The sequence below is a fragment of the Oncorhynchus kisutch genome, linkage group LG17, assembly GCF_002021735.2.
Source record: "Oncorhynchus kisutch isolate 150728-3 linkage group LG17, Okis_V2, whole genome shotgun sequence".
Classification (NCBI taxonomy): domain Eukaryota; kingdom Metazoa; phylum Chordata; class Actinopteri; order Salmoniformes; family Salmonidae; genus Oncorhynchus; species Oncorhynchus kisutch.
In genome coordinates, this window is record NC_034190.2 from 19,753,563 (window position 1) to 19,768,258 (window position 14,696).

Sequence of the window (14,696 nt, forward strand, 5' to 3'; positions counted from 1 at the left end):
GGTGGCATTGTGTTGTGTGACAAAACTGCACATTTTAGTGGCCTTTTGTCCCCAGCACAAGGTACACCTGTGTAATGATCATTGATGGATTATCTTGGCAAAAGAGAAACACTCACAAACAGGGAAGTAATTAAATTTGAGCTCAAAATTAGAGAAATACGTTTTTTGTGCGTATGGAAAATGTCTGGAATATTATATTTTAGCTCATGAAACCAACACTTTACATGTCGCATTTATATTTTTGTTCAGCATAATATCACCATGCTCAAAGGTCGCTGGTTCGAATCCCTGAGCTGACTAGGTGAAATATCTGCTGGTGTACCCTTGAGCAAGACACTTAACTAGTTTCTCTGGATGAAAGCGTCTGCTAAATGACAAAAATGTACACGTGGTCTCCATATTAAAACACCTTATACTGTTTCTGTTTAGCCTCAAGTCTAAAACATGACTCAGACTTGTCTTCATTCCATTTTAATTCCACTTCACATATCTGAATCTTTCTAAACCATAACTCTTTGCACTATAAAGCGTGTATATTGTAATATGTGGCGCTGTAAACAAATACAAAATGGAACAAAGCAGACTGTCAGACTGGAATAATGACAACCTTTAACATGTATACATCAACACCATTATGGAACAACAACTAGGAGAGACTAGAACTTAACCGTCAATGGACACAACCCGCCGCATAGGAATGAATGTCAAGACTGTAACATGACAACATGGGGGATTGTGGAATAAGAACATGTTACTGAAATGTTCTGAAGGATGAAGTGATGGGTGGTGGAAATAGAGGTAGAGGCCCATGTGTCCTCTGTGCACAGCATTTTATTAACATTTGGACAGTAAAGATGTTGCAGATAAACAAAATAACAGTCATTACAAAGATCCTCTTCTTGGTATGAGAGAAACAATGTCAAGGACACCACTATAGCCTGGTTCTATAGCCGCTGGCAGTACTGCACAAAGCGATGTGGGACCAGGCTAACACGCCCACATCATATATCTTCCTAGGCTGTGTTTACACAGGCAGCACAATACTGCAAAACATGTTGTTTTTTAAAGAAGCTGATCAGATTGGTCAAAAGTCCAATTGGTGAAAAAAGATCCGAAATGGGCTGTCTGTCGAAACGCAGCCATAGAAGGCCGCACAACAATATAAACAATGGCCTACATTTGGTCTGGCAGACAACACATTTACAAAAGGCACAAGTGAAAACCATACTCTTACAAGAAGAACAAGAGAAATTACACACCACTGATTTCCCCTGTGGGAGATATTTTATTCAGCATGTTCAGACACCCAAATATAATATTCCTACTAAAGATTGAAACAGAAATGCCTGTTGTTCTGTAATGTAGTGATGGACCTAGTCACTCATTGTGAAGTTAAACCTTTGATTTGTAAAGTAACATGCTATACACATACCTGTACAGATCCTGGGAATTAGGAATGACGGTAGGAATTGCCTATTTCAGTCACGTGGATGGACAGATGGACAGGGTTATATCCTTCCTGTTTGGACCTCTCCGGGGGTGTCCTCGGATGGGGCCACAGTGTCTCCTGACCCCTCCTGTCTCAGCCTCCAGTATTTATGCTGCAGTAGTTTGTGTCGGGGGGCTGGGGTCAGTTTGTTATATCTGGAGTACTTCTCCTGTCCTATTCGGTGTCCTGTGTGAATCTAAGTGTGCGTTCTCTAATTCTCTCCTTCTCTCTTTCTTTCTCTCTCTCGGAGGACCTGAGCCCTAGGACCATGCCCCAGGACTACCTGACATGATGACTCCTTGCTGTCCCCAGTCCACCTGGCCATGCTGCTGCTCCAGTTTCAACTTCCACCTGACTGTGCTGCTGCTCCAGTTTCAACTGTTCTGCCTTATTATTATTCGACCATGCTGGTCATTTATGAACATTTGAACATCTTGGCCATGTTCTGTTATAATCTCCACCCGGCACAGCCAGAAGAGGACTGGCCACCCCACATAGCCTGGTTCCTCTCTAGGTTTCTTCCTAGGTATTGGCCTTTCTAGGGAGTTTTTCCTAGCCACCGTGCTTCTACACCTGCATTGCTTGCTGTTTGGGGTTTTAGGCTGGGTTTCTGTACAGCACTTTGAGATATCAGCTGATGTACGAAGGGCTATATAAATAAATTTGATTTGATTTGACAGATTGAAGTTAATGAGTTCATTTGTTAAAATGTCACCAGTACTTTGGAATCCATAGTTATGCAGTAATGTAGAGTAAAAATGATTGCAGAAAGTGAACCAACAGCAGTCGAAGACAAAGTGATATCACCAAGGGTGACATTGATAAAGCGATATCACCAAGGGTGACATTGATAAAGCGATATCACCAAGGGTGACATTGATAAAGTGACATCACCAAGGGTGACATTGATAAAGCGATATCACCAAGGGTGACATTGATAAAGCGAGATCACCAAGGGTGACATTGATAAAGCGATATCACCAAGGGTGACATTGATAAAGTGAGCGAGACGGGTCGACCACAGTCCATATTGGCTCTGCCATAACCTGGCCATAATAATTCCCAAATGTAAAAATGGATTTATGTGCTTTATAGGTGAAAAACCCTAATTGCTCATTTCAGTCACTCTGAAACAGCATCTGCTAAATTATTACAATTTCAAAAATGTACACCTGACCACTGAGAACTATAAAAAGTGACCAAAAAAAAAACCTCCAAAAGCATTCAAATGGCAGTCACACATCCATGGAAATGTTTCCATTTCACATTCAGTTCATGTAATGCAAACAATTTGATTTGATTGACAGGTGAAAGGACTTGGTAAACAGCTTTAGATGGAATTCGATCATTTATTAAAAAGGGTCAATATGCAGTTGCTACATCGATTGTTGGACTTATAAATTAATGATATGCACCCATTGATTCTTGAAGAATACTAAATTATAAATGAATGATATGTACCCATTGATTCTTGAAGAATACTAAATTATAAATGAATGATATGTACCCATTGATTCTTGAAGAATACTAAATTATAAATGAATGATATGTACCCATTGATTCTTGAAGAATATAAATTATAAATGAATGATATGTACCCATTGATTCTTGAAGAATATAAGTTATAAATGAATGATATGTACCCATTGATTCTTGAAGAATACTAAATTATAAATGAATGATATGTACCCATTGAGTCTTGAAGAATATAAGTTATAAATGAATGATATGTACCCATTGATTCTTGAAGAATATAAATTATAAATGCCTGATGAGCTTAGTTCAACTGATGTTCACCATCAGAACCGAGAAAAACCTTACATTTTGTTTGTAAACAAAGTAAATGTAAACAAACGGCCTCAAAATGGTTAAGACTATCATTTTGATATCATGGATGGTCAGTCCTTGCATCCATAGCACCGTCTATGAATTTGAGTGGCTATATTTCTCCCTCAGCTTTTTACCAAAACAGGGGCAGGGAGTACCCCTTTTATTTAACTTGGTAAGTCAGTTAAGAACAAATTCTTATTTACAATGACAGCCTACAGGGCTAAACCCAGAATGCGCTGGGTTAATTGTGCACCACCCTATGGGACTCCCAATCACGGCCGGTTGAGATACAGTCTGGATTCGAACCAGGGTGTCTGTAGTGACACTTCTAGCACTGAGATGCAGTGCCTTAGACCACTGCGCCACATTGTTATAGTTTAAACTGCTGATTGCCCCTTTAAAGCAAATTTCCAATGACAACATACATGCATACACCAATAGGAGACAGCGCATTCAGAACAACAACTTTTGGATGCAAGTGCCCCAAGTGCAGTGATCCACAACATTGACATGCTCTCAACAACCTGAAGTTCATAAAACTACCACTAGATGGTGCATAGAAATCAAATATGTCTCAGCCAGTAGCTTTAATATTTGATCTGGCTTCTCAATGAATTGCATTATAAAGGAGATGTTGCATTCCTCTAATCCTGCATCATATGTTTATCCAAATTGCATGAATGTGCATATTTACAGCATTGGATCCTACCAAATTCATGTCGTAGGATTTCTAGGTCTATAAAAAAAACAGAGAGCAAGACATGCATGACACCATGGCAAGTCTATGGCAGAGATGTCATGAATAGGATCGCCATCTAATGGGTATATTTTTTTATAAAAAATAAAAATACAAAAAACATTGAGACCAGTCCTCTGTATATTATTGGAAACATATCCTGGCCTGAACAAGGGAGTTTGTTCAGGCCATCATTGAAAATAAGAATTTGTTCTTAAATCGACTTGCCTAGTTAAATAAAGATGAAATAAAATAAAAATTCACCGTCTGTCATAATGGCTCAACCCATGGCAGTTTCCATATAGTACATGAGTCAGTCACTTGACAGCCACTAAGTTGGAGAAATCTTCAATGACCAGTAAACAATCAGACAGGCAGTTTGTGTACACACACCAACTGGCCTAGTGCAAGTAAAGTATGGACAGAATGGGCATCTTTGACTGACACTTCCATCTTTCAAAACAAAAAACTAATTTAATATAAACAAATATCAATTCTCCACTAGCTTTATTCAGTAGGTCCTGCTGATGAAAACCTACTCCTCCTAAATGGTCAGTAGGGCCTGTTCAAATCTCCATTTGAAATTCTTACGTTGTTAAATGGTTAAACTCCCATGGTTGATCGTCTCCATAGGTGTAACCAGTAGGAGTGACCTACATTATGCTGCATGCATGTGGTTGTCAGAGTCCACCGGCACTAGATAGTGGCTTTCCTCAGCACTGAACACACACACACTGTACAGTCCCATAGGACAAGCACACATTATTAATAATAAAGTCCTGGCAAAAAATTCATTCAAAACAAATGTTCATCATTGGCGCAGAATGAGTGTAGCTGTGATTGTGGTCTGCTTGTTTCCACCTTTGGCTCAGTATCTACCTCCATCCCTCTACACCTCCTTTCATCCCTCACTCCAGCTTCTCCTCAGGGATGTTGTCCAGGTCTAGGTCACGTGAGGCCACACAGCACAGGCACAGCTTCTGGGTGTTCAGGGAGATCGCATCTGGGGAAAGGAAATAGAACCAGGAAGTGTCAAATCCAAGCACAGCTCCCCAGAGCAAAGTGTTACAACTTTTAGTGCCCCCAACCAGCCAGTGATTGTCAAGAAAATAACAGTCGTTCTCATGGTTATTGACTGTTAATTAACAAACATATTTAGTATTTACTGGCTTCCCTACAAGCCACTGATGCAGACCTTTTTAACATGTAGTTGTTCCAAGGTCTTATAAATCCATGTAATATAGCCTACACTTACACAATAAATCATTTATTTATTTTAGACATGTCTAAAGAAACATGATATAAAGAAAATTGAGTCTATTTCAGAAGAACAGAATAGCATACTCTGAGTTGTCCTTATGGTAGGTCCTGATCTGGCTATGCCAAACTAGTTCATTTAGCAGAAACGATTTGCTTAGAATTATGTGGCATTATTTTATAGTATGAAGAATACAATTGAACAAAGCTGAATAAAATATAAAGTTTATTTTATCCAAATGATTCGAGGGAGTGCACACATGCAGCTATTCTGTGTTGAGCGGTTAACAAAGAAATGGGTATTCCCAGGAGCGCAACTTTGGTTTTAGAAGTGGGAGGAGTCCGCTGGGTCCTAAAGCACACCATTGATTTGTATTCCTATATGCTTCATTTAGAGTAATTAATGCAACTTTAGTTATTCTACAAACGTTGGGCTGTATGTTTAGATTTTATTTGAATAAAGTTGCTTGAAAGGTATGAGCTCTGTTTTGTTTTTAGTGCAGGCTGTACACACTACATCACTCTTTCATTCACAAGCACTTGATAATGCCTTGAATTGTACGGCGGCATCCCCTTCTGCGGCCAGTGGCTCACTCGCATTGCCCCGCTCACTCGCATTGCACCGCTCACTCGCATTGCACCGCTCACTCGCATTGCACCGCTCACTCGCATTGCACCGCTCACTGGCATTGCACAGCTCACTCGCATTGCACCGCTCACTTGCATTGCACATCACGTGATCGGGTCTTTCACAGACTACAAGTAAAGACAGACACATCGGGGACGCAAATGCGTGGGTCTTTATCCTATTCCCGAGGTGCATATCGAAGATACTGGAAGAACTGTACACATTTACCTTACCAACAGCAAAAGCACTAGCCTATGTCAATCTACTATCCCCCATAGTACAAAAGTCAACCTATTCTGTGTGAGAAATAAATATTCCAAACAGTCTGTGCCAGTTGTGCGATGCGATAGATCCCAAATCAATAAAACCACTAGCATCAAAAAAAGTTGACGCAACACGGCTGATGCAAAATATCAAAACGTTTAGCTTAAAATGTTCATAAACTATTATGCTATTTCTTCACATTATAAACGCAGCAATGCACTCATGGTAGTAGGTTGTAAGCGCGAATGTTCCTTAACGGCAAAACACCATTATCAAAAGTGATCGCAAATGCAATTATGCATGTAATGTTTTTATTATAAAGGTGCATTTTTATGGTGAAAATTATGTTCCCCAAACTTGAAATTCACGCGATGCTTATGTATGCCAGTTAAGCTCTACACCCCTTGTAAAGCAGATTAATGTGCTTCATTTTAAGAAGTTATTTGGTCACTTTAGTGTGTGCGACTACGATTCTAAAAAGGTCGCAAAAATAAAAGGCATTGTTTCTTGTGCAGGGCATCATTCACAAGAGATCATTCACAATAGGCTAATATTGTCACCCATCAGACTATTCTTCATTTAATCTCCTCTTTACATATACGTGATATTTGTTTTGATTTAGAATGGGCCATTATCAAGCACCCGTCTCAAAATCGTGTCAGCGAAAAAAAGACATGTCATCTATGCACTTAAATAGCGAATGGAGGACGCTTTTGCAGTGGTTTATTTTCATGCCAGCCAGGTAGCTATACTCCTGTTGTAAAGATAAATAATGTCCTGAATATTAGGAAAGTTGAGAAATAAATATAGTAGGCCTATAGCCTACAGAGAGCTGATGGGATCCTCTGTTTAGTAGAAGCCATCACTCTGTTTTCTCAAGCAATTACAAAGCCTATAGAAATGTTGCGCAACATGAGCTCATGGGCTCTCATGAAGTGTTTGATTCGATTTTCGAAAACATTTGCATTGATGTCAGATTGATTAGAGGGACAATGGAGTGCTGAGTACCAGGAAGTTAGCCAGTTTGGTAGGCTACTAATGACCATCAGCAGCATCAACGCTTGGAGAAGCCTAATTACCTTGACTAAACGGTCATGTTGAATTTGACTGCCTTCATGATGGCCTGTGTGAGGGTAATATGGTCACAGCAACAGCCCTACCTCCAACTACAGTAGATCTAAATTTGCCCAATTACAAAATCACAAGGTAACCATGATATGAATGGATAGCTTTCCACCATCTACAGTGGGGCAAAAATGTATTTAGTCAGCCACCAATTGTGCAAGTTCTCCCACTTAAAACGATGAGAGAGGCCTATAATTTTCATCATAGGTACACTTCAACTATGATGGACAAAATGAGAAGAAAAAAATCCAGAAAATCACATTGTAGGATTTTTTATGAATTTATTTGCAAATTATGGTGGAAAATAACTATTTAGTCAATAACAAAAGTTTTTCTCAATACTTTCTTATATACCCTTTGTTGGCAATGACAGAGGTCAAACGTTTTTTGTAAGTCTTCACAAGGTTTTCACACATTGTTGCTGGTATTTTGGCCCATTCCTCCATGCAGATCTCTTCTAGAGCAGTGATGTTTTGGGGCTGTTGCTGGGCAACACAGACTTTCAACTCCCTCCAAAGATTTTCTATGGGGTTGAGATCTCGAGACTGGCTAGGCCACTCCAGGACCTTGAAATGCTTCTTACGAAGCCACTCCTTCGTTGCCCGGGCGGTGTCATTGTCATGCTGAAAGACCAAGCCACGTTTCATCTTCAATGCCCTTGCTGATGGAAGGAGGTTTTCACTCAAAATCTCACGATACATGGCCCCATTCATTCTTTCCTTTACACGGATCAGTCGTCCTGGTCTCTTTGCAGAAAAACAGCCCCAAAGTATGATGTTTCCACCCCCATGCTTCACAGTAGGTATGGTGTTCTTTGGATGCAACTCAGCATTCTTTGTCCTCCAAACACGACGAGTTGAGTTTTTACCAAAAAGTTATATTTTGGTTTCATCTGACCATATGACATTCTCCCAATCTTCTTCTGGATCATCCAAATGCTCTCTAGCAAACTTCCGACGGGCCTGGACATGTACTGGCTTAAGCAGGGGGACACGTCTGGCACTGCAGGATTTGAGTCCCTGGCGGCGTAGTATGTTACTGATGGTAGGCTTTGTTACTTTGGTCTCAGCTCTCTGCAGGTCATTCACTAGGTCCCCCCGTGTGGTTCTGGGATTTTTGCTCACCGTTCTTGTGATCATTTTGACCCCACGGGGTGAGATCTTGTGTGGAGCCACAGATCGAGGGAGATTATCAGTGGTCTTGTATGTCTTCCATTTCCTAATAATTGCTCCCACAGTTGATTTCTTCAAACCAAACTGCTTACCTATTGCAGATTCAGTCTTGCCAGCCTGGTGCAGGTCTACAATGTTGTTTCTGGTGTCCTTTGACAGCTCTTTGGTCTTGGCCATAGTGGAGTTTGGAGTGTGACTGTTTGAGGTTGTGGACAGGTGTCTTTTATACTGATAACAAGTTCAAACAGGTGCCATTAATACAGGTAACGAGTGGAGGACAGAGGAGCCTCTTAAAGAAGAAGTTACAGGTCTGTGAGAGCCAGAAATCTTGCTTGTTTGTAGGTGACAAAATACTTATTTCCCACCATAATTTGCAAATAAATTCATTAAAAATCCTACAATGTGATTTTCAGGTTTTTTTTCCCTCATTTTGTCTGTCATAGTTGAAGTGTACCTATGATGAAAATTACAGGCCTCTCTCATCTTTTTAAGTGGGAGAACTTGGACAATTGGTGGCTGACTAAATACTTTTTTGCCCCACTGTATATGTCTTCAAACAAAGTCTACCTATTATTCCCCATGAATCAATCTTTCCTGTTGAATCATGTCAGCTATATTCATTACATCTTAAGGTTGTTTCAGCCCAGTCTCACCGAGCATCCTGCCCAGGAAGGTAGGCCTGGAGGAGGGGGGAAGGTGGATACAGATGTAGTACACTGGAGCTCCAGACAAAGCCACCCCGATACCAACCAGAGAGTTGATGGTATCACTGTAGAGAGGTACTACCACCAGGAACACACTGCATAGGCAGTACACTATAGGGAAGAACAGAGAGAGCTGGAGAGAGGGAGAGAAAGAGGGAGAGAGAGAGAGCAAGTTGGGGGACACTCAACATGAATTATGCATTCCATCATGTTCTCACATTCCTCAGAGCAGTTGACAAAATAACTGATAGAAAAGTAGATGACTGACAGGAATGAAGACATTTAGTAACCGTGAATAAGGTCCTTACCTTGACAGGCCGGGGCATGTTGGGAGCCTTGAACCGGAGGTATATCTGGCTGGCGATGGAGAGGCCGATGAACAGCCAGTAGTTGAAGCTGAAGTAGTTGATGAGCTGGAACACGTCCTTCACGCACAGGTAGATCAGAGACATGCCTCCCTGCAGGAGACACAGAACACTTCAGAAATCTGATCCTATATCAGACATGCCACCCTAAACCAGACAAAGACAGTGCCCACACACACCAGCAGGTTAAACCCTATATTTCTACAGAGAAAAAGGATTGTATAGCTACTATATACAACATCACACTCCCCATCAATCACTGTGTGACATTACATTTAAGTCGTCATTCACTTACGTTGAAGAGCAGTGCTGGGATGGGGGTGTAGCGCTCGACGTGGATCATGCAGAGGACGTTGGGTAAATGGCCCTCCCTGGAGCCCACGAAGAACAGCCTGGAGACAGCAATGATGGAGGAGTTGAGTCCTCCGTAACAGGAGATGGCCACTGACAAGGGGATCAGCCACCGAGCCCAGCCCAGGACCAAATCAGAAAAAGTCTTCAAAGACAAGACAAGATAGGTTCACATCTGGTATTTGGCTACAGAAACCTTGGTTAGGCTGTGTTCCATTTATTTAAACCAATTCAGCAATGTATTGCCTTTCCATGGGGAAAGGCAATAAGTAAACATAATTTTCTGTTTACTTCCTGAATTGCAATGGAATTTACCCCATCTCTGCTAGCAACCGTCAACACACCTAAAAAGGACACTTACTCAGGGCATTCTGTAACTACATGATCATTATTTATTACCATAGTCCTGTGTACAAGCTAACCTCAGCAGCTAGAGGACTTTCCCTCCTCTTGGTTATCATGTCAGTGAGAGTCACAGGAGAATAGTATAGCTGGTGCCCAGGCAAGCAGAGCAGCCAGTCTCCTACTGATGATGTCACAGGAACCAGAGAACAGCAACAGCTGGTCAACTAGCTACACTGAACAGATGCTGCCAATTAAGACCTGCCCGTGGCCTGCTAATGGTTTAACCATGGTGTGTGTGTTTGAAAAGAGAAGCCTTTTTCATTCATCATGATTGACTTAACATGGCAGGTCCCAACTCATCCATAACCCTACTAGTGGTGAGCGATTAATCAAACATTTGTTTTATTAAATAACTAATTGACAGATGCCTGTTCAATTACTTGAATTCCATTTACTTCTGTTTTTTGTGAGCTCAACGCGCAGTTTCTCTAGAAATAAATCAAATAATTAGAGAAATTAAGTCAAGAACAAATGTGGGACGCTGGGCTGAATATTGAACATAATTACTATGTTTCTGTGCTAAACTAACTGCAGAGCCTTCAGAAACTATTTATATCCCTTGACATTCCACATTGTTGTGTTACAGCTTGAATTCAAAATGGATTCAATTGTTTTTTTTTACCACATACAATGCCCCATGATAAAGTGAAACCCGGTTTAGAAATATTTGCATATTTTGTGAAAATGAAATACAGAAATCGTATTTACATAAGTATTCGCAGCCCCGAGTCAATATTTTGTAGAAGCACCTTTGGCAGCGATTACAGCTGTGAATTTTCTGGGTAAGCCTCAAAAAGCTTTCCACACATGGATTGTGCAACATTTGACCATTTTCTTTTCAAAATTCTTCAAGCTCTGTCAAATTGGCTGTTGATCATTGATAGACAACCATTTTCAGATCTTGCCAAAACTGTAACTCGACCACTCCAGGACATTCACTGTCTTCCTGGTAAGGAACTCATGTAGACTTGGCCTTGTGTTTTAGATTATTGTCCTGCTGAAAGGTGAACCAATCTCCCAGTGTCAGGTGGAAAGCACACAAACAGGTTTGCATCTAGGATTTTGCCTGTGCTTAGCTCCATTCTGTTCCTTTTCTTATCCTGAAAAACTCCCGTCCTTAACGATTACAAGCATACATACACATAACATGATGCAGCCACCACTATGCTTGAAAATATGGAGAGTGGTAGTCAGTAATGTATTGTATATGCTCCAAACATTGTATTCAGGACAAAAATGTATTGTCTTGCCACATTTTTTGCAGTATTACTTTAGTGCCTTGTTGCAAACAGGATGTATGTTTTGGAATATTTTTATTCTATTCAGGCTTCCTTTTCACTCTGTCAATTAGGTTAGTATTGTGGAGTAACTACAATGTTTTATCCTCAGTTATCTCCCATTACAGCTATTCAACTCACTGTTTAAAATAAATCACCATTGGCCTCAGGGTGAAATCCCTGAGCAGTTTCCTTCCTCTCCGGAACCCGAGTTAGGAAGGACGCCTTCTTTGGATGGTGTATCAATACACCCTGTCACTACAAAGTGTAATTAACAGTAATTGGTAATAAGCAGTCTTTAAAGTAGGGCTGGGCGATATAGCCAAAATATTATATCACAGTATTTTTAGTTTTTGAATATTAAAAGTTCTACATTTGCTTTATGAGTAGTGAGTGATCCTAGCGTGGCAACACATACATTCAATTAGTCTTTTTCCACTCTGATTGTTTTATACTGTTCAATTCAACCAAAACATATTTCAGCACTAATAATAATTTCCTGCACTCAATTACAGTGGTGGGAAAAGTACCCAAATGTCATACTTGAGTAAAAGTAAAGATATGTTAATAGGAAATTACTAAAGTAAAAGTGACCCAGTAAAATACTACATGAGTAAAAGTTAACATATTTGATTTTAAATATAATTGATCAAATGTACTTAAGTATTAAAAGTAAAAGTATAAATCATTTCAAAATCCTTATATTAAGCAAACCAGATGGCACCATTTTATTTACGGATAGCCAGGGGCACACTCCAACAAAGAATGTGTTTAGCGAGTCCTCCAGAGAGGCAGTAGATGACCAGGGATGTTCTCTTGACAAGTGCGTGAATTGGACCATTTTCCTGTCCTGCTAAGCATTCAAAATGTAACGAGTACTTTTAGGTGTCAGGGAAAATGTATGGAGTAAAAAGCACAGTATTTTCTTTAGGAATGTAGTGAAGTAAAAGATTTCAAGTAAAGTACAGATACCAAAAAAAAAGCTACTTAAGTAGCACTTGAAAGTATTTTTACACAAATAATTTCCACATAGGGCTGCATGATATGTGCAAATAATCAAGGACTTATTTTTAACCAAATGTTACAAATGCAATTTGACTTGCGAATTAGAGCAAAACTGTTGGAATCATGTAAATAGAATGACAGTTCTAATTCTATAGTTAAAATATAATAGTGGGCACTGAATACAGTGTTGTTTGAGATGACAACCAATGAAAATGCCAGGGATGAGTTATCGTGACAGGGTAGGAAGTAAAGTGTTAATACGTGTTTCCTAGGGGACCCAATATATGCACGGGCAAACATTGCGTGTTCTCTCTTAGCTACATCATGTAGGTAACATATTCTTGCTTTGCATATTCCTCTTTGATTTAGAAGATACTGTTGCAAACATGATGGTTTAAGTCTACCCCATCACTGGTATTATCAGGCTGTAACAGCTAGCTACGTTTGCTCTTACTCAGTACATTTATTAGCTAGCTATTAGCGGCTAACAGTTAGCGTCTCACAGGATTTAGGGCAACTTGCTAAGACGTTGCTTTGCTGCTGTAAGAAACCAACTAATAATGTCATTATAGAACGCTGGTGTATTTATATTAATTAAGAAGCACGGCATTGTCGTCATTAAACTTTGTTGCATGTGCTGCATTGACCATGCAGACTGAACGCGTGTCTCATGGTTGAGGATGCGCTCCTTGAGTGACAGGGGGCGGGGCTAGGTCTGTGGAAAGTGACACGGAGAGAAAGAGCGGAGAGCGATGACTCAAGTAGCGATGTAAAACTATAAAAATTGACATTACACATGGCGTACCACGTTTAAAAAATCAAACATTCAAATACCGGTATAGAATGCTAAGTAAAATCCCAAACATGTCCCTGCATCAATACCGGTATATCATAAAATACTGAATACCGCCCGCCATACTTTGAAGTACTTTGAATAACTAGTAAAAATGATTGTCAGACAGCTCTGCAGCATACTTAGGCAGCTACTAGCGATGAGGGTTTGAAATAATTTCACTATTCGAATGGTATCATGAATAATTGTGAAATATGTGTTTGACCTGAGCACTGCTGCAGGAGGGAGAGACGCTGGTGCTCTATTGCAGCTATGGAGGGGCCGAAGAGATGGGAGCAAGCAGACAGAGGGAGACTCAGTTAGCCAAGGCAACTCAGCTAACGTTACAGCCAAGACTACAGTCGTGGCCAACAGTTTTGAGAATGACACAAATATTAATTTTCAAAGTCTGCTGCCTCAGTTTGTATGATGGCAATTTGCATATACTCCCGAATGTTATGAAGAGTGATCCTCTTTGCCATGCAAATGAACTGAATCCCCCAAAAACATTTCCACTGCATTTCAGCCCTGCCACAAAAGGACCAGCTTGACATCATGTCAGTGATTCTCTCATTAACACAGGTGTGAGTGTTGACGAGGACAAGGCTGGAGATCACTCTGTCATGCTGATTGAGTTTGAATAACCACCCAAAGCTTCAAAAGGAGGGTGGTGCTTGGAATCATTGTTCTTCCTCTGTCAAACATGGTTACCTGCAAGGAAACACGTTCCGTCATCATTGCTTTGCACAAAAAGGGCTACACAGGCAAGGATATTGCTGCCAGTAAGATTGCACCTAAATCAACCATTTATCGTATCATCAAGAACTTCAAGGAGAGCGGTTCAATTGTTGTGAAGAAGGCTTCAGGTCGCCCAAGAAAGTCCAGCAAGCGCCAGGACCATCTCCTAAAGTAGATTCAGCTGCGGGATCGGGGCACCACCAGAACAGTGCTTGCTCAGGAATGGAAGCAGGCAGGTGTGAGTGCAACTGCACGCAGTGAGGCAAAGACTTGGAGGATGGCCTGGTGTCAAGAAGGGCAGCAAAGAAGCCACTTCTCTCCAGGAAAAACATCAGGGACAGACTGATGTTCTGCAAAAGGTACAGGGATTGGACTGCTGAGGACTGGGGTAAAGTAATTTTCTTTGATGAATTCCCTTTCCGATTGTTTGGGGCATCTGGAAAGCTTGTCCGGAGAAGACAAGGTGAGCGCTACCATCAGTCCTGTGTCATGCCAACAGTAAAGCATCCTGAGACCAT

At 40.6% G+C, this 14,696-nt stretch overlaps 1 protein-coding gene across 2 annotated transcripts in view; it reads right to left on the bottom strand.

Annotated features, from left to right (window-relative positions):
• Positions 1 to 2,818: 2,818 nt before the first annotated feature.
• LOC109907281 (Y+L amino acid transporter 2-like) overlaps positions 2,819 to 14,696 on the bottom strand; it is a 32,827-nt gene continuing 20,949 nt past the window's right edge. For both annotated transcript variants that reach the window (XM_020505159.2, XM_031793160.1), the window contains exons 7-10: positions 9,866 to 10,066; positions 9,514 to 9,663; positions 9,155 to 9,338; positions 2,819 to 5,058 (exon numbers count right to left, since the gene is read on the bottom strand). In XM_020505159.2, the coding sequence (XP_020360748.1) occupies positions 4,964 to 5,058; positions 9,155 to 9,338; positions 9,514 to 9,663; positions 9,866 to 10,066 (630 nt within the window). In that variant the 3' untranslated portion in view covers positions 2,819 to 4,963. The remainder of the gene's footprint in view (positions 5,059 to 9,154; positions 9,339 to 9,513; positions 9,664 to 9,865; positions 10,067 to 14,696) is intronic.